The sequence below is a fragment of the Micrasema longulum genome, unplaced genomic scaffold (assembly GCF_059751315.1).
Source record: "Micrasema longulum isolate JH-2025_06_02 unplaced genomic scaffold, ASM5975131v1 h1tg000331l, whole genome shotgun sequence".
Lineage (NCBI taxonomy): Eukaryota > Metazoa > Arthropoda > Insecta > Trichoptera > Brachycentridae > Micrasema > Micrasema longulum.
Genome location: NW_028277535.1, coordinates 918,909 through 946,415, shown reverse-complemented (window position 1 = coordinate 946,415; position 27,507 = coordinate 918,909). Strand labels below are relative to the sequence as shown.

Here is a 27,507-nt window from a genome sequence, read left to right as displayed (position 1 = left end):
AGTAAGTAGCCTATTTTACAACTCACCTCTCTGGCAATCTTCATGCAAAAAATATGTCAATCGGTTGCTCAGTTGAGACGTGAAGGAATCACAGACAAATGGATATGGATGGATAGATATACAACAGTTCTTAAATGTACGCTATATGGACGTTATTAACTTATTTAGTACTGGATTTTACCTGCGATTTCACTCGCATAGTAAAGAGAGAAATTCATGAAATAATTCATTAGTTTTGTCGTTTATCAATAAGAATTTTCCCGATTGAATACTATATTTTTTTGAGACAGAAAGTAGCCTGGTCGATTGCCGGTCCTCCAACTATCACTATGAAAATAATATGACGATCCATTAGTCTATGGCGACGGAGCATCATAAAAATGTTCATGTATATCTGAATACGACGCGACATTTTTGCAATATTATTATAATCTTATTTTAATTATTACTGTCAATTCTTATTTCATTATTACCTTTCTTTCAATAAATAAACAAATCGCTTCTTAATAGAAAATCGGTCTATTAAATTAATTTAATTCATAACGATTCTCAAAAACCACGCTAAATATCATTATTAATTTGATTTGAAAAAAATCGTTTTGTTATAAAAAACGGGAACATTATAATTAAGATACATGTCATTATATACATACATATGTATTCACTTTTATTATGACTTTTGGTTGCCCTAAAAAGGATCAGGTAAAAAAAAACTTGGACCATTTAAAGGTTTTAAGAAATAAATAAATGCATTTTCTATCTATCTCTATTTTATCCTGCATCCTTGTATTCAATGAAAAGAGATGCACAGCTTTTAACGGTAGAGAACCAGCTGTAAATACAACACATTTCTATATCCACATTTTCTTAGAAAAAATATATTATCATTTGCTTGCGATTCTCAAGTCAGAGAACCATCTTGATCCTTTTGACAAATTCCAGTTTTACTTGCAGTGCGTTCTGTGTAGACCGGGCATTAATAAAAGTGAAGTTAGAGACAGATCGCGTTCAGTAATGAAGTCTTTTTCCTAGAGTTGTGAGCTCTGCGTCAGTGAGGCGATTTTCGAAATAAAAATCTTGAAATAACTTTGTTAAAAAGCACGTTTTTTTAAACATAATCTTTCGTGTTGATTATTTGTGAAAACGCAGTTCAAGTGCCGGTAGTAAAATCAAGTTTAAAAGTTTGTAAAATTGAAACAATATAGACATATTTGCAATCCGAGAGATTTCGGGATAATTTAAGCTTACATTTTTACATATTTTTGAATAAACAGGTGAGAATAATATCATATACAAAAAGCGCATGAGTTTTTTTGTGTATTAATTTCAGGAATTAACTCGCTGAAGGAAATAATATATGACATTTACGAAACCGACGAAATTAACTGACGATTCATAACTGAATAATGTTTTGTAGTATGTACAGATCATTTTAAAATTTAAATCCTGATGACATGTCCCACTTTTGTACATTTATTATGCATTTTGTGGGCGTTGATTCCTTGAAAACGTCCGAAATTCTCAATCCGCGCGAAACGCGCCCTCCCAGCTGCAGTAGACGTTTCGAGAATGTTCGATTATCCCATTCTCTGCCTGATCGGTGACTGAACTTTCTCCCTTTCCCCCTGCTGCTTTCTCAACACCCACGAAGAAAGAGACAGCACGACAATCTTGGTTTCGATGCATTCGGTGAAATCGGTGCACGAAATGGTCCAGTTTATCAAATTCACCCAGAATTGAGAATTTAACTTTTATGTTTTGTAGTTATGTTATAATGAACTAATGTCTCGGTGTCGAGATATAATTTTCACTTAAATATTTTAATGCACAATTAGTAAAATGTATTTTTGAGACCTCTACGAAAGTTGAAAAATTTCAGTTATTTCTCAAAGTTTAATTATAATGTATGTTTACATGTTCAAGCTTTATCTGTACACTAAAAACAGCTGTAAAAAAAATAATTATATTTATTCCCATATTTGATTTTTTTGGTACAAATTTACACAAATTCTTATTATTTTGACCAGTCGCGTTTTTGGTTGACTGGAAGATATTGCTTTTAGCCATAAGTCTGCCAAAGTACCTTTTTTGCACTTGAAGATTAAAATAAATAAATATTATTATTATGGATAACTTACAAAGCACCTCAAGGGCGCTTTTCAAAGTGATTATATGAATATTTTAATTTGCCTAAAAAAAAAGTAAAACTTTTTAATAAAACGAACTACAAATGTATTCAAATGATTGAGTTTATTTTTTTTATTAATAAGTACTACGTGTATATTTTTTATTGTGTATTGAGGTTCGCTCTTGAGCTATAGTAAAACTCCAACTATCCGGATTAATAAGTGTCCGATTTTATTTCTTTTGAAATAATACAGCGAATTGGAATAACATTAAAAAAACTTATACATGTCCAGCAAAGTTAATTGCACAATTAAATAAAAAATTAAAAACTTTTGGACATACTAAAAACATTGGTGATATAACCAACTGATAAAAGAAGAAGTATAAACATTGTTTTCAGGCGTTGCCTAGTAGGTGAATTGGTTCAGCCGGATGAATCTCATCCACATGATAAAGGCAGCTCTTTTACTTCACAAAAGTCAACCGATAGAAGAGTTGAGGAACTGTGGATGATTAAACTCGGGCAGAATGGTGAATGTTACATAGAGTGTAAATGCCTAGACTTCCATATTTCATTCTCAAAAACGTTTTCCCTCTGTTGCAACAAATTTGGATAAAAACTTCTCCTTATTTTTTATTTCCTGATTACGATAAACGTTACGAGTTCCACTGTTATTATAAAATGGAGCTATAAAAGTTATTCATAATAAAAGAAATAATAAAATAAAATAAATGTTATATATCCCTTACTAACCTTCACGATGCCTCGCTGTTGGGGTATGCAGAGAGGCAATAATGTCATAATTACGCATTTTTCATACATATCTCGCTTATACGTTACTCGTTTTTGTAGGTTTATCGTCGGTATACGCATAAAATCCCCCATAAATGCATTATTGCCTATTTTAGGAAAAATCTATTTTCTTCAGTTTCCGGTCTTCCTTACTCTTATTTTGGACATGATACATACGCTACTTTATGTAAGATTTGTATAGATTTCGAAAAAAAAATCATATGAATGGAATTAATGGTTTTCACCTTTCACATTGAAAAAAAAGTACTTATGTACTCGTATATTGGTTTTTTTAGTGATGAAACGGATAGTAGTTTGGCCGGATGCCGGATACCAGATATCCAGGAAGTTTTTATTTTTGTATTCGTAATATTTTTTAATGTTTATCTTAGTTCTTAAGATGTTATAAACTAATTTAATAAAGCATTAATAAATAAACTTGATTTGACTAGCATGAAATATGTCAATACAGATCATCTGGTTCCTTGGGAAATGCAATCTTGGAATAAGTGAATTAAAAGCATATTTTTTTACAGCAATTCTTATATGAAATGGCACGTCTAGTAGTCCTAACAGGTATTCGGAATTGAATCGTAGTTATTAAGTCAGGAGAGTTCAACGTGTCATTGAGATATTATCCGGTATACGGCCGGAAACTAAAATAAGGCCGGATAGTCAAGATACCAGAAAGTTACCGTATATCCGTTTTATCTCCAGTTTTGCTTTCTTTGAAACTAAACCTCGGAAGATTTAGAGGAATTTATCAGTAGTTTATAAAGATGGAAAAATGACATACCTCATGCATTTTAAACTTTTTTCTTTTTTTTGTTAAAAAGGTTTTACCAGTATACCGACGGTATCCATTTTGCAGTGCGTCTGTAATATTATAAATATTTTGCGTTAAATATGTCGGTACTAATTCCTTTAGTACCTACATACATAATATAACGATTTTTTTATATCCGTAGGAATTAATTTAGGTTAAAAGAGTTAATACGAGCATTAATAGTTTCTGTACCAGGAGTCATATTGACGAAATGGTTAGAAAACATGAATTTGTGATTGTGCGATTTCAAATACATGATGGCTTTTGGGCCAAATAAGATAATTTCAATCTATAAAGGTCTTTTAATGCAATATAATGTTTTTTTATTATAAAAGTACAAATTAAAATATCTTTATGTTTAATATAGTAGTTTTATGCTGATGTTGTGTGCGTAAAAATAAAGTAGACCTCAGATTTTAATTTCAACTTTAAAATGCATTTTTATGACGACAGTGGGCTTCGGTGTTTTATTCATGTATGAAATTGCTTATTGCGATAATTTCTGCATTTTCAACTTCAAAACGGCAAAAAGTGGACTCCCGTGATTTATCCTCCAAGGATTTGTATTTTAGAACAAAAAATAGTATCATCATCATACCCTATCCACACCTGATGGTGCATATGGAAATGCATTAGAAAAGTAACTGCAGCGTATCTCGAGCATGCGTTACAGAAATACAAGATGTTCCGTCTTATGTGTCAGGGGCCAATCCAGGGACAGCGAAATATTGCAGTGTAAAATCACCTTATAAACGAATATTTAATGTTGACCCCCCACGGAATCGAATCCAGGACCTCAAACATTGTAAACGAACTCATCGACCATACTAACCTACGAAGCAGACTTTTCTCCACTTGCTTTTCTTTTCCAGGATTTTTACCTGAGTTTAGCTGGTTCTGTTTTACACACACAGAACTAAATTCTTCATAAAACACAAAACTCATTATATTTCAATTTTATTTTCCTTCTCTTGAACAATATACACATTGTCCCTTACATCATTTCTTTTACTTTTTTTTAAAAGAAAAATGTGCAATTATTATTTTTTTACTTTTTTTTTGCATCACAACAGGCCAGGAGGCCTAATTACAGTGGTGAATTACCACAGAGCACCCAGGCTTGAGAAAAATTACATTTTTAATTTATTTTCTTGTTCTCACCGGGAATCGAACCCGGAACCTTCCGTGCGTGAGTCAAGCGTCTTGACCACTACACCACGGAGGCCGCCGTTAGCATTTCAAATGTCTGTCCACGGTAAAGTCTAAAATAGAATGTAGAATATAATCACGAGACAGATAAGTATTTTATTATATCTGTTTTGAAACAATAAAAATTACCGTTTTCACAAAGCGAAATATCTATAAAAACTAAAATTTGCGGAAGGTTTTTTCACGATAAAAAATAACTACTAGGATTTTAACAAAAACAAAAACAAAAAAACCGTCATATAGAAATTCTACATCCTAACTCATATACTGAAATTATAGAAGTAGAACTGTTCTTTTAAAAATCCAAACTTTCCGAATTTTCACAAAAACTATACACTCGTACGTATCTACATATTTTGTGATGTGAATGTATAGAGAAGTTGATTTGTGTGAGAATATAACATAAAGTTTTCTTTTGCATGAAATCATCATTAACTGTTTTTTTGTGTTTACATATTTTTTAATATATATTTTTTTTGAATGAAAAAGAAATGGTTGCGTTCTTATGATTTACCCAAATATTTAATTTTGAGGGCCATTTTCAACAAATTTCATACGTTAATTCTGAAATATATTCATATTATTACTTAATTAAATGATAATCCAATCCAATTCGATTCGCTAGAACTTCGCACATTATATCGTTTTGCTAAAATTTTATTTCACCAATCGACAGATTTCATATCGAACAATCAATTTCCGCCAGAAAACGAGATATTTCGCTTTGTGAAATCGGTCTTCAATCTCTTCTCAACAGTTTATGTGCAATGACATGATTAGTGAAAGTTTGATGGAAGTCCATTGTAATGAATTGATTATTGAATTAAAAATAAGCGATACTTTTATAAATACTTCGTTTTAATTGGTTCTAAAAGAACCAGCTATTGCTTACTACCAAAGAGGGAGTAATTACATGGTGAACAAGAAGTAATAGACATTCATGTTACAGGTAACAATACGGAAGTTAGGACAAGAAGAACGGAAGAACTGTTTGACATTGGGTGTTGGAAAGTGCCCTTTAAATTAAAAGGTCGTTTATTAAATTATTCTACCATTTCCTATAAAAATAACCTATAACAGATGTTCGAATAAAAGGTCGTTCGTAGTTTGTAGATATTATTAGATAATGTTTTTTTTCCGTCCATAGCAGGTTGTTGATGCCCCTCAGGGGGGCGATTACAAACGTTCATCAGTATATGGTATGTATCGAGAGGGTATATTTAACGTTTCTTCTATATTCATCTGCCTCGATATTACGAAGCCGGGTCTACCGAAATGCCGATACGTGTTTTAAGGAAGATGAAAAAATTATATATGTTAAAAGTAATTTTTTTTTTTTCATAGTGGCAACATTTTTCCGTTGCCATTGCACCTTAGGGCGCATGCCCATTATGTAATCTCAAACGTCAAATGATCTGACGCATGCGCTGTAACTACTTCGAATTTTCAAATCTTAACCGCTGTCTTAAACTGTCAAACTTTACTCCGCCCTCAATGTCAAATTAAAATTGACTTATTTCTCTTTCGTAATTAAAATAGGCTTCTGTGATATAAATTAGGTACCTCAAAACGATTTAAAATTGAAATAAATCACAAATAAAGCAATAAATGCCCTCTTGAACATGATTTTTTCCGTGGTGCGTAGATATATGTACCGTGGGGTGCCCTCGATAGATATCAATGTACTTACCTAAAAACTTGAAGATACAGGGTCGATAGTGTATCTCCGTAATCGGTCAGGAAAATACCAATATAGTGTAGGTATGGCTTTCGCGTCTTCCGATTGAAACGGCTTTCCTGGGCCCCGATTACAATGGGAAGTTACAATTATCTTCAATTTTATCTACAAAGTAAAATGAAGTTTTCTGTATGAAAAGCAGAATATGCATCCATTTTTTTTTCTTTATATGTTCAATTATAGGTTATCGACGAAGATACTTTAAATGTTCATGCAAATATACTCATTTTCGTACACACATATCGGTTTTTCTTTATACAGTCAAAGATAAGTCTGTTAACTTCCCATTGTAATCGGGGCCCTGGAAACGATTAAAAGAGCATTCTCTTCACTGACTTGAGTTAACTTCTTTAACCGATACTATACTATGACGTGACTTGACAATGTCACATTCCCCATTTCGCCGATTGAACGTCAATTGTTCTGCCGTCAGCCGCGAAAATCGATCAGTTATGATTGCAAACATTAAGCGGTTAATTGACGAGCTCCTTGCAAACATTAAGCGGTTAATTGACATTCTATTTGTGGAATCCGAGATGCCAGGGGACAAGTATTTGTCAATTAGACAAATCATGTTTACATCAATTAGTATCATCTTACACGTGAGTTGTTTGCAAAGTTTGCACCGTTGCGCCAACATGTTTCTATTAATTTTATGTGATTATTGAGCGTCTTTAATTAACGATTGAGAGCGTAATATTAAGAACTACTTGACAATTAAAATATCAGCTAAGACTACCACCCATGTTTTATTCACGAAACTTAAATCTATGTATCTATATAAATCTATCTGGGAAAAAATAATGAAACTGTTGAAATATAATACTCGAACACTCTCATTGCACGTTTTATTGCGTCATCGTTTATCCCGCTGAATAGAGAGGTTATCCCTATTTTCGTAAATCATGAACGTGTTTGTTGAAGATATTATCCAACGGATGAACCATTGAACATGTCATAAATGTGACGACATTATCATTCTTCGTACTAAATATCAGTAGGTACTGTAGTTCAGGCGTCAACTGCCGACGAACTGTCAGCCGTGGACGTCTAGGCTCGCGAGAACCTGATGCCTTGTGAAGCAGACAAGCGTGGCTAAGGCTCTCGGGAGGCATACGGATATTATATGGCTCAGCCAGCCATATTGCCTTCACTTGATGAAGGTTGACATCGCAATTTGCTGCGTCCGTGTTCGTATTTATACATTCTTTAAGAAGTCATAATACCGCAAACAGTATTCTTCGGAGGCTTCTATTCTCAAAAATCAATCGTTTACTGTTTAGAGCGTTATTGAGAATAATAGAAGAGAAAAGCAGAGGAGAATAGGTGCTATGCAGGCGACATTTAGTTTTCACGGAGTAAACACCCAAAAGTAACACATTAAATAAACTTTAGGCACAGATTACTTATATAATTAAAACTAATATTTCCTATCGAAGCAGAAAGCGAAGTTTGCAAATACCCCAATATCCAATATTCTTAGTTCATACTCGCATGAACTAAAAAAGTTTTAAAAGGTTCTGTGATTCTCTTGTTCACTAATGTATGTTGTTTTTCAGTATTACCGAGATGCTCGCCGCCGCCAGTCCAAGCATCGAGTTGCCGGGAGAGGAGGTGGCCATACCAGGTCTGCAGAGGATGTGGGAGATGGCCCGAGCTCGCCATGCGTGGGAGCCTCTCCCTGCTCCGCTGGAGTCAGACATGCTGGAAACCTTCCAGAGCGCTCAGGTCGGGAAATACTAACTCTAACGGACGCATAAACATTAACTCGGGTCTTCAGCAACTCGGAGTTTTTCATTTATGGAACATGGAATGTTAACTTTCAAAAAAATATGTTTCAAATTTCTTTCTGTGACTGTCTTTTGTATCATATCTAGTATCTAGCACTTGTACGAGTACTATATCTAATTACTCCTAGGACTTAGTTCAAACTTTTGCCTTCTTTCCTTGGACCTGCAATGCCTTCAACATACTTTATACGAGTACCTTTGCTCCCTTGCAATGGTGCATCATAACCGACGTTTTATAAATTGGTCATTAATATTTTGTGCAGTTCATTCTAATCTTCAATACCCTCTAATTTATGTACGCGTATCAATAAGTTTTCAAATAAATCGTTAAAATCGGGTTGTGGTCTCGTGGCTATTGTTGTGGACTCACGGATCAAAGGTCCGAGGTTCGCGCCCGCTCTACCGTAACTTTAATCCCCTTTTTAATAGTGAGTTATTTACAACTCTTTGAAATTGGTCCCCAAAATTGAAATATTTGGGTTGGGTAAATCAGAAGAAAACGCAAATGTTTCTTTAAAAAAAATTCTGGTGTGCCTACCACAGATAATCGTCTTATTATCTATTCAGCGGTGCCAGGTGCCTACTAACGCAACTTTGTATATTTACTTGGCCCACCGACAGGCGTTAACATCGGTTATTAAGCGTTCGACCGCACTGCAGATACTCTTCTGTTCATTTTGAAGAACTGATCTACCAAAACTGAAATCGTTTATTTTTAATTAATATATTGAGGTTGATATTGTAATTAATCATAAAATGTTACGAAGCTTGCTTATTTCATTAGCTCCAGTGATAAAATTATGTATTACGATCGATCTAGGTTACGCCATTTGGAGCATTTTTTTCCACGCTAGGTGCATTTTTTATTTACATTATCCATAACGGCTATTAATATTCAAGAATATAAATTTGATATAACTTAATGTAGATATATACTTATCTAAAAATAGCGGTCGCTCAATGACCTAGATTTTTTCGCGAATAACGTGACTGGTGTACATATTGGAGCTGTTTAATTTTCAAGGTGATCGATTGGATTGTCTCTAAAATTAATGTATTGTAGAATCAATAAACCAACAATGGTGACATGCTAATTTTATTGCCATTTTTCTTCAATTTCTTTGAAGCTAATGCCTTCTGATATTCAAACAAAGATTACCGTGTAATGCAGATTCCATTATATGGACATATGAATGAATGTTATTGAAACATTTGCATAATGATGGCCGGTTCTTTGGTATTGTTTCATGAATTCTTGTAGTTTTGTAGAGTGTTCTATCCAGAAGTGAAATTCTTTAGTTTTTTGTTATGAAAATGAAAGAATAATTGCTTTGCAATTCACTCTTCTAATGAATGACGTATTACCATAATATATGTATGTTTTAAATGATAATAGTATTATTATTTCAAACACTTTATAATGTAGTTTAGTTATCAAACAATGCTTTTATATGTACAACAGGAAAATAACGTCGTTTATATTTTCATTCGTGTTTAAAAAACTATTTATCTACCACCACTATCATTTTTATCTGTATATTATTTTTTTGTACACAGGAGCCTACAGAGATTCCAACTAAGAGATATCTCGCTACATTTTCAGATGTCGATAGTGATGCTGAAGAAGTATTCTACGAACACGAAATACAGGTAAGATTATTATTATTATCTATTTAAAAATATTGGTGTATTAAATGAACCTTTAAAACAAATGTATTATCGACGTACTTGTGTAGAACATTTGGTAAAATTTAATAAGAGAACTATCAGACAATCCTGTGGGACCCCAGCATTGCGTAGTGTACTTTTTAGTACTATTTTAGTTTCAATTATACGTACGTGATTTAGAGTCAATTTATATATATTATATATATATTCCAGAAATTTTATTTAAATTCAACGAGGTCTAATGCAAATGTGTAATTCTAATATAATACCTTAGAAATAAAATCTCAATTTATGATAATGCATGGCAATAAAGTATGACGAAATAAAATAATCATTTTTGCCGTAAAGTGACTATTTGTTTAACAAAAAAGTGTGCAAAGTATTGAAAAATTTCCATGACGTTCAAAAGGTTTGTTCTTTTTTCCCTCGAGTGTATTTCGATCATGCAACAGATGTTGCGTTTTCAAATATTTGCCGAAGATTTACGATTCGTAATAATTTATTACTCATCTTTGAGGTCATTCAATTGTTAGTTACTGTGCACTTCAATTAAAATATTATAAAAAATACGATTTATTGACTTTTGCGAACTACAATTGAGGGAAAACATGGCTAAATATGAAACGCCGGTTTTTTAGTCATGTTGGGTTACAAATATGACCGGATTTTTCAGCATTTTGTGTAAACACGACGAAAACAACTAAATTCATGAATAAATAACTGTTCAGTGCATTTATCGACTCTGGAGTTAAGCTTGTAAACTAAAACTCAGATTTTTCAGAGTCCACTATTTTCCATCTTTCAACAAAGTTGCTAGTCTTGGCTAATTTATTGACGACGCGAGGTCAAGGTTTTATGTGGATTACCGAAGGGTTTTTGGCCAGACTTGCACCTTGTGCATCGCGTCCGGTATATGCCTCATGTTTCTACTCCGCCTTCACGTACAGTTAGCGTGTTTAAACTTGTCAAGACCATAAATAAATATCTACTCACCGACTGGAGGCTAGACATTGAAAAATTCAACGTCAGGTTTAAGTACGTACTGCGTACCAACTGAATTATTTCTGTTTCCAAGGATTTCATACATTTCATAGTGTAACTCGGGAACTCTGAATGTAGCGAATGCAAACAGCGAAACATTCCGTAAATACCCACTCAATACAAACAAAAAAATATTTTATTATATTCGAGTAGGTTTTTTTTAAAGAAAGCTGACGGGATCATGATAAAAATACTTGCTGTGAGTTATTCCATTCATTCCCGATGAGTCTGTGTGATTCAGGGACTTGTGGGAATATTTTTGATATAAAAGCATTTAAAATCTGCAAGAAAAGATCAAAAGCCGATTTTGTCTACTAAAATGTTGAAAAAGTCTGTTCTGAAGCTGACTTGGAATGAAAAACTTCTATTATTCTTGATGTATTAATTCCGATTATTTCTCCAACTACCTTGGCTATTTATTAAGCTAATTTTTGCAGTCATAATATTTATTATTCAATCTCCTTGTGTTTTTTTTATTTTTACTTAAACGTTTCTGATATTTCAGCATTTCTAAAATACATGTGTGCATAGTAATCAATGTTAAGAGAAAATAATATTGTGAAACAGATTATAGCCAATAAGAAACCTCGCAGGCATTTTAATACCTGCTGACATATTTTTTTTTTAAACAGGTAGACACATATTATTATGTTTGCATCTTTATGTAAAATTTTATGAAGTTGATCGAACTTTCCAGACTTTCTAGAATGTGATATTGAATTTATCGATAGTATCTAGTAGTAGTGATAGTAGCAAGCGTGCTAAAATGCTGATAATCCTTATTGCACGATTTATATCATCACAAAACGATTGATGTAAGCACTTCAAATTATATAATAAATCACATGCTTTAACGAATATCCTTTCCATTTTTTTTCACAAAATATTTATGTTGACAAATTATTTAGGTAATTAAATTAAAAGACATCGTCATCGTTTCATTTTCGCATCTAATGGTGCATAGGGCATTACATGGGTACACCAATCGCAGAGTATCTCGATAACTTTGTTACATAAATGTAAAATCCAGCTTAAGATTCAGGTCAATATTGTGTTACGAACAACTAAAAATATTTTAAAACTTTTTATCGCAAAAAAAGAAAATTTAAAATCACACACCTAGATTTATATTTTTATCTAAAGTGTGTTGAAAAAAAAGTTTTGTGTTTAGAATCGGTGGTTATCGCGTCACTCAAAATATGTAAGATTAAAATATTTTCTTGAGAATTCAATTTAGTATAAATATTTGAAGGTAACTCTGTTAACTTCCCATTGTAACCGGGGCCCAGGGGGGCAATTACAATCGGAAGTTAAAAGTTAACTTCGCCTGTCTATAAAGTAAACTCGGTATTTATTAACGAAAATGTGTATATTTGTATGAAAATTTTAATTACATCCGTCGGTTACCTGTAATAAATGTTTGGGAAAAAAAAAACAATTTTTCAAACAGTAAACTTAATTTTACTTTTTAGATAAAATTATAGATTATGTTGACTTCCCATTATAATCGGGCACTGGGCTCGTATTAAAATGGGAAGTTAACATTTATTTACAATTTTATTTACAAAATATGTCAAATTAAATTATCCGTATGAAAAATAGAATATTTACACAATTTTTTTTATACATGTTCAATTTCAAGTTACCGACGAATGTATTAAAATTTTCATACACATTTTGGTACGTAAATTTTGATTTTACTTTACGGGCAGTCGAAGATAGCTCTGCTAACCTCTCGTTGTAATCGGAGCTAAGCCTAACTAAAACGCAAACAAAAATGTATAAAATAATCTGGATGAAACTTTTGTGAATTTTAATATTCTGAACATTGGATCTACCTATACATTACAATCTCGACTGAAGACGGAATTATTTTTTATTGTGTCTGGTTTTAAATTGATTCATTGTAAACCAATCATTGCCGAACCAAAGTTCACTTCGATAATAATAATGGAATATGTTTTAATATGTGAAATAGATCTTTAGGCGATTGACGCCGTACCCTTAGGCCAACGTAGTATCAGCAAGGTTAATCTTATCTCAAAAAGTAAATATGTAGTTAGTTATTGGAAGTTTGAGGACTTTTTCTAGGTGCAATTTTTAAGAATATCAAAATGTTTGAAGAAAGATACAAGACAATTACAAAAAAAAAACTTCTGCTACCAAAGACAAAAACAAATTTCAGACAAAGGTACTAAATTTTTCTAGAAGTAAAACTTAACGATAAAGGTTGTCTGAGTCTTTTGTTTAGTTTTGTCTGGTAGTTGCTTGTATAATTTCAATCCCTGATTTATTAGTCTCGACTGTCCTTGTTTCGTTTTAGAACGTTGCTTATGATAATGTTCTAATATTCTCGTATTGTGTAAAAAAAAAAAAACATCATACATTAAATTTATTTTCTTTGCTCTTTCATTTTTTTATTTCTAATAACTACATATGATTATATTGTAATTGATGTGTTGTCTTTTTCTTTTTTCTTGAATCCTTTTTATGATCAAACAGTATGTTCCAATTATTATTTTTAAATGTCAAATCTAAAATTTGCTAAATGCAACAACTATGGGGAACGTAAAACCAAAATTGACAAAATAATTTTAGCATAATTATGACATTCGTATTTAACTGTTTAAATAAATATTCGTTTTCACGCATCAATAAAGCTCTCAGCTCTTTTAATTAGGTAAGTCAACCGATGGAAGAGTTGAGAAAATATGGTTACTTTTACACAGTGTGTAATGTGATCACTTAAACCAGCCAGTGAAAGGTCACAAGCCTTGACCTCCACGTTCTCTTCTCCCTCACTGCTGCAATAAATGTCAATCCAGCCTTTGTTTGGCCATACTATGGGCACTTAAAATATTTTCACTTGGACCTACTCAGTTTGCGTTTGTGGAATTTGCTAGAACAAAAATAGAATATCACTCGAAAGTTAAATGATCTGACATTATAGCATGTAATATCCTTTGGCATTTGTCTCTACTCTCTTCTAACAAACTATTATCGAACACAACATATCGATTATGCAATTTCGCAGTGCGAAGCCGCCGACTTGGAACAAAAAACACATTTCAACAGAGAGGGAAAACATTTTTGAGAATTAAATATGAAAGTCTAGGCATTTACAGGGCTTATGACCTGCCGATGGCTGGTTTACTGTACAATTCACCATTCTGCCTAAGTTTAAACATTCACATTTCCTCAACTCTTCCATTTGTTGACTTTTGTGAATTTAAAGAGCTGGAACCTTTATTGATGTTGGTGAGATTCATTTGGTTGAATTATTTCACCTACTAGGCAACGCCTAGCAGGCGATGGCCTCTCAAACCAGCCAATGATAGGTCATAAGTCCTTTAAATATCTAGACTTTCATTTTCCCTTCTCAAAAACGTTTTCCCTCTCTGTTGCAATCAATTAAATGAATAAAAATAATACAATTTATCGTAGCTTCACTTATAATCGTTTGGCACATTTCGTACGATCGTAAAAATCCACACGGAACGATAAAATTACATACGGTGGATTGATATTATTTATTGTATTAGATGCTTACGCATGAAATTGTCGTTTGTAGTTTGTATACAAAAATTATAAAGGTATATGTTTTTTTTGTATGAACATTGTAGGCACATTGAATTGATCAAACTACTGTTCCATATTATTTATCTAAAGCATCGTGAAGCAGCAGTGGTGATGAGCAGCTTCGGTTCTTTTACTGCGAACTTCTCCATCATTGTCTGCAATTCTTGACAATATATGTCTGCGGTTACAGTTAGGCCAGATCTAAAGAAGCTGTAGTGGATAACGCCGACTCAGCACCACCTTCTTCTGCGACTTTCGTTTTGGACATTGTTCGGCTATAGTTCCTTATCCAACTACTGCGAAGACCGGTTACGGTTGTCGTACAATATCCATTTCTCATCGCATGTAACGATCCTACTCAAAATTCCCTCGTTATTGGTCGGCTCAGCGAAACAATGCAGGCATCGATTCAAACTTGTCGCTGGCGTTTATTCATCTCATAGTGTACCCACTTCTCAAGCTTCTTTACTTTTACTGTACCCACTTCTCAAGCTTCTTTACTTTTAGTGTACCCACTTCTCAAGCTTCTTTACTTTTAGTGTACCCACTTCTCAAGCTTCTTTACTTTTAGTGTACCCACTTCTCAAGCTACTTTACTTTTACTGTACCCACTTCTCAAGCTTCTTTATTTTTAGTGTACCCACTTCACAAGCTTCTTTACTTTGTCGAATTTACGTAATTGTCTTACTATTGTTTTCATTCCATTATCGGTTTCGATTCCTCATCTTCAACCTTAGTCTCCGATCTTCCACGGGGTTCATTGCTGAGGTCAAACTTTCTCGAATGGAAGCGATCTTACCAAAAACGTGCAGTGCGTTCGCTCGCGGTGTTAAGCCCTTACACATGGAATTAAGAATAGTCCAGAAGGAGCGTAGAATCATATTTGAATACATCGGACTGTGTCCAATAATCCCCCTACTATGCCCCATTTTCGCCGCGCGCATTCGTGATGTCGCCGCGTAATGTTGCACGAGGGAAAAAAAAAATCATAACACAAATGTAAGGTAAAAAAAAAGAAAATCTGTTAATTTCTCTAAAAAATTGTTGTGCATGCAGAAACATTGATTGACACAACAGAGTAGATAAGTAAAGGGTAATTAAATGAGAGTAATTGAATTAATGAACTTTAAACTTATAATAACTTTAAAATATATTACCAATTTTATTTTACATAAAACGGATATTTTTACAGCATGTTAAATAATATTTGATGTTTTGAAGATAATGTCGGTCAAATGTCCATCACAGAGTTGTTTAATCCGAGTTCCAATTTTTATTATTTCTCTTATTAGATAAGCTAAGTAGAGTAAAAAAAATTACTACCCCGGCAGCACTAACGAAATTTCCATTTTGTTTCATCGACAATATGACAGATGGAAAAATTATTCAAAAAAATTCAATAGCAAATGCTACTTAAACATTCGTTTGCTAATTACACATGAAATGTGATACCATTCTGTTTCTTTAAGATCCTAGCAATATTTCTATACCTTAAAAGGACACAACACGGCATAGTTGAATTCAAATCAGGAGTTGCGTACTGAGCGACGTCTATAAAGAAACTAATGGGTCAAAACGTAAACCTACTCATTTATGAGTAGTTTAGTAGTTTAGTTTTAAAAAAACGTTCTCTTGTGCTTGCAAGAACATCTTGTTTTTTTGAAGTTACATATTTTCAAATGTGAGCTGATTCTATCTTTTTAGCTAGAGTCTATGTCTTAATTGGATTTTTATAATATTGTAATTCAAACTTGTGATATGATTAAATATGGATTAGACCATCAATAGGCCATATTTTTTTAAACGTAGATAACTTTTTTATCGATTTTGTTTTACCTAAGGTACCAGAACAAAATTCGATCTGCAATGCCGTTTAGCGCTACAACCTACAACAATAAATTACACTTTAATTTTTATTTAAAATATTCAGAAGTAAAATTAGTTTAATGACTCAGTCAATAGCGAATATATATCCACAACTCTAGCCTGACTAATCGGGAAACTCAGGGGTTTTCAACGTACTTTAGTTGAATTCGCCATGAAACGACGTGTTATTTTCGTTGTGAAAATTGTAATTAATGTTAGGCTATACTTTTCAAACTATACATACATTGACTTTCCAAGATTGTTCACTATCAACCAGTCGATGCTAGCGTTCTTTCGGGTTGTTTTGCATTCTAAGATAATAGACGCTTTACCTTTGTCTGAAACATCGATTAATCCTAATGACACGTGGCATAATGCCTCAAAAGAAAGCTTTCCTTGTACCCCCCTAAAGTTACAAATGTATAATAAATCTTCGCGGTCTAAGAGGTAATTTGGAAAATTGCATTTGGAAAGAGATAAAATTACGTTGCTTCGAGAAGAGATAATTTTTACAAAATTTTGCCTATTCCTGTGAACCAAGTACAGTAAGCATTATGTAAAAAAAAAAACAACTCACAGTGTAGTATCATTTCTTTTTTGTATATTTATTTATCAAACAACAGCCATGATAAAAAATAAATAGAACATTTACAAATAAACCAAAATTATAGGCCAAATGAAGTTTTCTATATATAACTAAATACAATAACAAAAAATAAAAAAAATCAGAAAAAAAAAGTTATAATAGTTTAGGATTCTGGGAAAAGATGCATTCTTATTATGCATGAGGAATATTAAATATGAGGAATACAGTTTTCAGATATTTAAACAATATGGTTGGGCGTGCCATTTATTCTGCATAACATTTACAATTTTTACAAATGCACATTATAATTAATTTTAATAATATGCATAATTTTTGTTCGCTCTTACAAAACTAAATGTCTGAGACTAATAAAACGAAACGCATTCGTAATTAATGATTATATTATGTACATCTCAGTTATACGCTTAGAGTATATACATGTATATACCAGTGGCGAATGGTGATTTTATGTACAGGTAAGCTATAAAAGATATCATATATTTGTACCTACATAGGAGGTACATAATATAATGTAAGTAATATATACTATTAATTGATATTTTTCTGTGGTCCTGTGTGATACAACAACTCTTATCCATGAAATCAACTCAAACGATGTAACTTCGTGATATATTGTGTTATAGATATATTATCCATTACTTTAATATATAATTCATTAAAAAATAAATAAAAAATACCTCTATGAATTCAGTCGATATTAGGTATTCAATTGAAATGTCAACTGGCCGCATTGTTCTAGTAATTACTAGTGCTAAAAATGACCGCGTGGAGCGCTATATGTCCTGCAATATGAGGCATGAAAGTAATTATGGTCTTATGTCAGGCGCGCTTTAATAAAATGTATATTTATATTAGGATAAAAATACAAACTGAATTTCTCACTCATCTTAACCTAAAACCACTGAAAACCCGTAGAAACGTAGCTGACCTTGTATATCTGTACAAAATTATGAATAATCAGGTTGACTGTCCACAGCTCCTATCCCTAATTGGTTTTAGGATCAAAAACCAATTTCATATTTTTAAATATAAAACTAATGCTTGCCAAAATTCTTATATATGTAGAACTTGCAATCTGTATAACAATAAATTTAACCATATTGATATTAATAATATAACATGCAACAATTTTGGAAAAGTAATTGAAAATCAATTTATGTTTCACTAATTTTTTTTTAATTTTTTTTTTAAATATGTTTTTTAATTTTCTCTTATATAATATCTTATTTAACCGAAATACCTACCTGTGCAGTTACATTGTGTATGGATATGTACATGTACATGTGTATGTGAGTTTGATATTTGGTTAATTATTATAAACACTTTATTTTATTTTAGTTTTTGAGTTTTTTATTTTTTTATTTTTATAATTATTATTTTCTTCAATTAAGTTGTTCTTCTTATAAGGCTTCATAATTATCGCAAATGTTATACTCGCTGAATATGTATGTATACTTATTATTATGTTATCCGCACTGTAAAATGTACATACATATCTAAATATAATATCTATTCTTAACTTCTTATTGGTAATATTTATCTTTTAGCTTACGAGAAGGCCTGTAATTGGATCTTAATATATAATTCAACCTACACTGTAATTAATAAACATTGTAATCTGTTGGCTTTCCAAAATAAAATAAAATAAAATAAAAACAAACGGTGGAAATGATTTAAAATAAATGGTAGAAATGATTTAAAATAAATGGTAATTATTTAGTTGTTTTTCTGTAAATAAAGTTACAATAAAACATTATTATGGTTAGTCAAATATAATGGTAAGCTGTGCATAATCGCTTTTATACACGGTTCGCCCCTGGTATTTACTCTAAGGTTACACGAGTAAAGATTTTGCGATGCATCATTATCACTTCTCACATCGGGTCGCCTTCGTCATCTCTATTGCGTTAATCGGGTCAATTGTTTTATAATATTATACCCCCCTTGATCCGATAATGTCATCCGTTTATTATATCGAATGTCAGATTTGTAGATGAAAATTATATTCTAAACATTTTGTCTTATTATTATTAGGTGTGTCCCGTATATTATATTGAATTTACGTAGTTTAACTGTTTACGCGTCAGTGAGCTGATATTTTAAGTGCAAAGGGTGATCGCTAATAAATGCATAATAATTACAATTTTATTTAACACAATATTGTATTTTGCTAAAAAGGCCTGACGTAGAATCATTATTATTACGCACTTGAAACTTAAACAAAATACTTTATTTTCTTGCATCATACAATATGCGGAAAGAGCGTAACATATTTTTGTTATTCTATTGAATATACACAGAAAACATTAGGGTTTTCACGAACAAAACGTTTACTACGTATTTATCAGTTCGCTTTGCTATTTTATAGGGGGCGAGTTGAAAGTATCTTAGGAAGTATTGAGTCAGATTGTAGATAATATATTATGAGACATTAATTGATATTTAAGCGCACTTGTAATTCAGCGGTTTGAATTATCAACTAGTTGATAGCAATTTTGCATAATTTACTTTACTACGAAATTGATTACATTTTTTTATTTAAATATTATATCGTAAATTCTTACAGCGCCAATTTTGTGAAAAATCACTTAACTAACACTACAAATTAATTTATCTGATTTTAAAATTGAGGGTTAGATAAACGAAGGAAGTGCGATTTTAGTTGAGATCTGGGCCGCGATTACAAACGTTATTTTCATCGGTACATATAGAGACGGCATAAAGTCAAATCGATATTCATATCCGAAAATGTGTAAATTTGAAGTATCTTTGTTGGTAACTTGTGATTGAATATGTTGAGAAAAAAAAAAGTATAAATATTATATTTTGCATACGGAAAACTTATTTTGACTTTGTAGATAAAATCGAAGATTAATGTTAACTTCCCATTGTTATACGGGTCCGGTAGAGAGGCCGGTTGCGGAAAATGCACGATCTCCGAACCAAGCTTGGGCTGCGCCGGCGTCCGACAAGTTTTCCTCTTCCTAAATCTAATGCTGACCTAAGAGTAGATTTTCTGACATGCATTTTTTCCTATAAAAAGGTCCGATAGATATCCAGGATCCTTGGTCCGATAGATAGGTTAATATTCCAATGAAGTCACTAAAATCTTACTGCCTAACTACTTTCTACTTACATCTAGTATAGGTACTTCAACTAAAAAATGGGATCATTCAAAAATTACATTTTTCACATTATGTTATTCATTTCACATTTTTCAGTCTTCTACATTATGGACCTATTACAAATATATACGTATTAATTTTAATTTATTTCAACAGGGAGGGAAAACATTTTTGAGAACGGAATATTAATTACGTATTAATTAATCAGTTTACGCATCCGCTCGGTCATTTACATTAAAATATAGTAAATAATTACCTCATTTGATTTATTGTTCAATGAAAGTGAAATAAAATAAAGGTAAACTCAAAGTAGCCAGAAATTTAAATTCATCCAACGATACACGGAAAGACAGATGCTCGGTGTATGTCTAAGAGACAGAGTAAGAAACGAAGAAATAAGACGCCGAATCGGAGTCGTGGATATCATGGATCGTGCAGCGAAATTGAAATGGCAGTGGGCAGGACACTTGGCGAGGCAAAATGATGGCAGGTGGACACCCAGAATAATTAAGTGGAGACCATGGGCAAACAAAAGAAGTGTTAGAAGGCCACAGAAAAGATGGGTCGATGACACCGCCTCTATTGCCGGTAAAACGTGGATGATGAAAGCGGGTGATAGGAAGGAATGGAGACGTTTGGAAGAGGCCTTTATCTCGCAGTGGAGAGAATAAGACTGAAGAAGAAGAAGAAACTCAAAGTTTACCTTTATTCCTACACCCAGTCTCTAGTGTCTCATGTCAGATTATATAAATGCTTTAGGTACTACTTAGAATTTTAATTTTTCACGGTTTTGCCCTGAAACTCAGCGTGTACCGTAATATCCTAACGTTATTTTGAGTTTCCTCTATAATTACTCGGAACATTTGTGGTCCCTATTTTACTGTTGAATATCCCTGGTTACTATTTCAGTCTAATGACTATGGAATCCCGGGAGTTTCACAATCCAGACATGCGAACCCACGGGTTGCAGTTTCGTTACAAGATCGAATTTTTCATTTTGTGGAGATATTTTCGTCAATATGGCGCCTCAATGTGATGTGTGATGCCCTGACAGCGAACTATTAATAACAGCCACATCCTCCTGTCGAGTGCCAAGAAATATGACGAAATACAATACATAACCACGGTTGCTTACGCTTATTATTAAAACAGTTCAATAAACGAATTAAAAATTGAAGTCCTCATGAATGCCTAGCTGCTGTTATTTTTATTTGTTAATTTACTGCGTTCCTAATACCTAGACACAATATATTTTTTCCGGAGAATATACATAATACTCGTACTAGAGCATTTTGGCACCGCATGATTTAGTGTCTTCTGGCTTGGTGTGTACATGAAAATTTAATTTCATTAATAATTTCGGTTTTGTAAAATCAACCCTGCAATAAGAACATAATTGTAACCAAAATTGTTTTATGTTTATTGAATTTGGGTATTTTAAATATTTAATCCGACTAAAATTTTAATTTGCACTCATTACCTATGCCAGTTTTTTGTCATCAGAAAATTAAGTTTATTATGAATTTATTTATCAACATCTATATATATAAAAGGAAATGTGTGTCCTCGATGGACTTATAACTACTGGACTGATTCACGTGCAGTTTTCAGCGAAATGTAGATCTTTGCCACGAGCATATATATAGCTCTTTAAATCTTCAATTTATTAAGGAGAAAAAAAGTTTGGAGTGTTCTTTTCATCGTTTACCAGGGCTATATTCGCCGAGAATGCATCTACAAAAAATGTATAAAAAAATGTTTTTGAATATTTCCAAACAACATTCGTTTTTTATGGATCTCAATCAGATTCCTTCCTTAAATTCCTTATAATTTCTACCCATTTATTTCTTTAAATTAGATTCTCAATAACGATAAAATAATATTAATTGACATTTAATACATTTTTGAAAATCGCATTCCGACATACAGTGCACCCCTGTTGGTTGGAATATCAGAGTTTGACCTTTGCAAAAAGAATCCCTATATTTGAAAATTCATTATTTTATGTTTTGGAATTCAAACATATAAAAGTACCTCAGTACCTACTTAAATTTAATATTTGAAAATTAATTATTTTAAGTTCTGGAATTCAATCATAAACAAATACTTAGGTACAACAAGTACACTATATACAATAATTGATATTTAACTTTAGATTGTGTTTATTTAATCTATATACGAGTATGTATGTACTCATATCTAGCAATAGCAAAGCATTGCCGGGTTCAGCTCGTTATTTATAAAATTGAATGTTCTTTTATAGGGTATTGGAAAATTATCTGATCTTTGCCACGAGTATGTTTCGAACAAAAATCAATCCATTCGAAATTTATGAAAGGTCAAATTATTTTCTGTAGGATTTACTCTGTTAAGCTTATATATATGAGTCATAGCTTTCAAATTTTATCAACTGCATCTGTGACGCGTGTCTGTTCGCCTGGCCAAAGTTTACTGCGAAAATAGCCATGCAGGAGTAGGGTTGCCAACCCTCCCGGAAAATAGCTAAAATTTCCCGGAATCGATTGCTGTATGATGGTGACTCTTTGTTGAATTTTTTTTTTAAGTTGTGGCGAAACAAAGGGGGTAGATGTTATATATATTTTTTTTAAAGTTGCATTTGTTCCTCAACTCCAATCGCAAATTCAGCAGCTTAGCGTGTGTTTAGTGTAGTAAATTACATTTTGTCAATAAGTCATTCGGATTCTGTATGCAGTGTAAAAACGAAAATTTTTAATAAAACACACTTAGTTGTGACGTTTTTCAATAGTAATTTTTTTTGTAATATTACGTTTTGTGATTCTATGCTGACGGTGTTATGCAATAATCATTTTAGCACCAAAATACAGTTTGGTGTAAGTCGCATTTCAAATTAAACATTGTTTATCAAATCCAGATTGATATTTTTTATTTATTTATTCATTTTTTTTTACATTTTAAACTATAATTAAAAATAAAAATAATGTGACCTCACTGGGGTAACCCGTGCCGAGGACACATAACAATATACTTTTTTTAATACTTTGAGAATAAACAATGAAGACTTACTTAATAAACAGAGATAATTAACTAAAATATTCAGACAGTTTTAAACACTACGTATTTATGTTTGTAATTAATTTATCTGCATCTTTATTTTTTATATTACAAAACGCACAATGAAAGAACAAAAACATAACATAAGCTATACACTTTTAAAGCAGTTAATTCAATATTGGTTTGGGCGAATGAGACAATCTATTTTACTTCTACCTAGCTCCACTATCCATTTTTTTATTGCCTTTTTGAACATTTTCTCGTTACTCATTGTTTTAATAACTAGTGGAAGTAGGTTATAGATTTTAATTGAATAATAATGATTTTTCTTTTTATGATTTATAAACGTTTTACCTTTATTTTAATAACGTTAACTGTTTATTACATAATGAAGTATTCCTATCAATAGTTAAACTTAAAAATCGAAAAAAAGCATTGCATCACTTAGTTGGTTATTGCACAACACCTTCCACGTTCTATATAAAAAAAAACATTTGATTTGTTTTTCATTTGACCTCCCGGATTTTCAGTCGATTCAAAGTTAAATTAAACGAAGTTTTAAATAAAATAATGTTTGCGTTTTCGTGAATTTCGCGGTTGGTAATAAGCCCACCAATGTACAATATACATTATGTGCAAAAAGTTAAATAATAAATAAAAAAAATAGAGAGTTCCCATGAACAAGTAAAATTAAACAACTCGTTGTGCACATTTTGACAAAAACGCAACAATTATTTGACTTTAAACTTTATTTAACTTCACTGTTTGTATGCAACTGGCCCTGAGTTGGCAAACATATATAAAAGTATTGGTACAGCTTCTTTTGTATTAGGTATGTTGTATGTATCAATGTATTTGATTGGCGTCTGCCACTTGTGGGCTTCTGTTATAATTGATTCAATAGTGTATATGTTTTTGTAACTTCGACTACCACTCCCTCGAGTCCTATTCCGTTTCATTTAGAAGATTATTTATTATATTAGTGGATGTGGACTTTCTTCTCCGCGCAATAAAAATATTCCTCAATGAACAAGTACGTCAGCGATAAGTTGCCGTTATTGGTTCAATTGTGAAAAATAAAAAGATTTACCATCTGGATCCAGGACGTAGGTCAATCTAGTTGTTGATCGTGGTTATTTTAAGACTCAATTTAGTCTTAAGTAACGATTTTTTTCAATTATTGTACCTACGTAGACATAATTTAAATATAATTTGCATTGACGACATTCATAAATATTACGTTTATTTACAACATATAGCCTACTTGAATTAAGGCGGTTGTCGCATGTCGGATAAAAACAACACGCGAATACATTAATTTATTTACACTGCGGAGCTGAGATTTATTTGACAAATCTTTTTTTTTTTAATTAGGAGAATTCATTCTTACAATAATAATTAAGACCACATAAGCTTAAATTAATTCATTAACGTACCTACTTCACAGGTTAAAAATAAATATTATTAAGAATTAACACTTGATATGTTATAATATTATTTGACTAACGGTTGGAACGGCTTCAGAATCCCATTAAAAAATAATTGTTTTAATCAAAGTTCATTATAAACTGTGAAAAGGCAGTATAGAGTAAAAAATATAGTAAATTAGTTTTAACTTAATGTTGTCTCACTCGTGTTTTAGTTCATGAGAAAAAATGAAATCACGTGGCGTCATTTATCGTCATTCATCACAAATCACGGTAAAATTATAATAATAAAAACACGTACATATATATATTTTATTGCACTTTCATTTATAATTTTTACCAGTGACCGGGTTTCGTCGTGATCGACATCGTCAATTGCCTGACAAACAACCAGTCTGTCAATGTCGGTTACGACAAAACCAGATCACTGGTAAAATTTATAAATAAAAGTGCAATAAAAAATAAATATAATATTATAATTGTATTTCTATAATAAATTATATTATTTAATTTTTGTATAAAACTCGAGCGATTTGAATGTTACGTAAATTATTTTTTCATTGTTGTTTGAAAATACTTGATGTATTTTTTATTAAGTTTGCATTTGAACTGACTTTTCGGGTGTAGTAAAAATGGGAGTGACGGAAAAACAATGTTCAAATACCTATTTATAAAAATTCCCAGACACCGTCTATCCTCTTAACGTTCTGGGCTGGTATTCAAACGCTCTCGCGGCCGTATTATCTCGCGTATTTACATACAAAATGCATGACAAATATTGTTTTTTCGTGCCGCGAGAGTGGTGCAGAATAGCACCCCAGGGCCCCGATTACAATGGGAAGTTAACAGAGTTATCTTCGACCGTCTATAAAAAAAACCGATATTTGTGTACGAAAATTAGTATATTTGCATGAACATTTAAAGTATCTTCGTCGGTAACCTATAATTGAACGTGTTTAGAAGAAACAAGTGTACGCATGTTCTGATTTTCATACAGAAAACTTTACTTTTTTTTACTTTAATTTTACTTTGTAGATAAAACTAAAGATAAATGTTAAATTCCATGTTGTGGATCAAGATGCTCGTGTTTAGAGGGGGAGTTCGTTTTACAATTTTTTTAAATAATTTCTGTAATTTTAAAAGCGCAAAATATACATATTTTACTACGAGATGATGATGAATACGATATAGAAGTTAGGATGGAGTGGGTTTCACGTGTTTCTTTAGTTTGGCTTTGAATTATTTGATATTGTTTATTTAAGGTGATTATTTAAAATTCTTGTACCTATATTTTAAATCAATTGATTTTATAATGTATTTCATTGGGTACTTATCGCGAAATAATACATTATATTATTACGCCATAGTAATTTTGGCAGCTGTCTAAGGGCATGGACAGATTTGAAATTGCATCTATAATATTACTTCTTAATGTTTATATACATACTGGTCTTATTAATTATAAGCTTGAACATTTCACTTCCGTCTCTTGATACTACTTGTGGAAGAATTGAAAAAAACAATCGATAACAGTTTTTGAAGTGCATAAACCGTGAGATGTGATTTTGTGAAGATAGGATAATTGAAAATAGTAGTGTTTCGTTTATATTTCTATCAATAATGTTATTAGTTTCTCAGTTTCCATATTTGATGAACTTTATTATCCAAAAACTGATCTGCTACATCCGTGAATATTATTCAAAGGTTTGCGATATTTTAAAATTACAAATGTTTATTTTTTAACTTACCAGCGATCTTTTTCGGATTTTTATTGTTAAAATATAAATAATAAAAAAGTGTTATGTTTAAAAAACAATCTGTACGAGAGCTAAATACTTTATATGTATTTTCTAGAAGTTAAAATGGTGTAATCGAAGTTACTGTTAATTTTAATTATGTTAAAATAGTTAGACAATGCTAAACCGAGTTCTTAAAAAAAATCAGTGTAGATTTAAATCCGTTAATTTATTACCAACAATATTTTGAGTAGGTCAAAATGTTTGTAGACAAGGCTCAAGATTTCACTTTCTAGAAATTTATTGCAGCAGTGAAATAATTCAGACAGATGAATCTCATCCACATCGATAGAGGTTTCAGCTCTTTTACTTCACAAAAGTCAACTGACGGAAGAAATGTGGATGTTTAAATATATGTAGAATGGTGAATGCTACACAGTCTGTAAAGTGGACACCTAAACCAGCCAATGGCAGGTCATAAGCCTTGTAAATGCCTAGACTTCCATAACTATTCTCAAAAAAGTTTTCTCTATCTGTTGCAATAAATGAAAGTTTTTTATTTTACTGATCATTATTGATTACGATTATAAAAAAATGTAATTGATAAAAAACCATTTTTCCACCTTATTTGTAGAAATAACATTTCTTAGAATTGTTTTTATTTTATTTTCAAAAGCAAACAGTGTAGGTGACTTTATTATTCATAATGAGAAACTTAAAATGGAATGGCACTGAACTATACAAACTAATATTCCATAAATATAAAGTATAATTATATTTGGCTAAATTATAACAACTTTATCGTTTACTTGTCATCATCATCATCGTTCCCTTTCCGCACCTAATGGTGCATAGGGCACTGCATTGGTACACCAATCGCAGAGTATCTTGATCATTTTTGTTACATGAAGGTAAGATAATCAGTCTTACGCTTCAGGTACC

At 31.8% G+C, this 27,507-nt stretch overlaps 1 protein-coding gene across 1 annotated transcript in view; it reads left to right on the top strand.

Annotated features, from left to right (window-relative positions):
- The first annotated feature begins 1,006 nt into the window (after nucleotides 1-1,006).
- LOC148282416 (uncharacterized) overlaps nucleotides 1,007-27,507 on the top strand; it is a 35,036-nt gene continuing 8,535 nt past the window's right edge. The window contains exons 1-3 of the mRNA XM_088225107.1: nucleotides 1,007-1,274; nucleotides 8,253-8,421; nucleotides 10,041-10,133. Of these exons, the coding sequence (XP_088081233.1) occupies nucleotides 8,263-8,421; nucleotides 10,041-10,133 (252 nt within the window). The 5' untranslated portion in view covers nucleotides 1,007-1,274; nucleotides 8,253-8,262. The remainder of the gene's footprint in view (nucleotides 1,275-8,252; nucleotides 8,422-10,040; nucleotides 10,134-27,507) is intronic.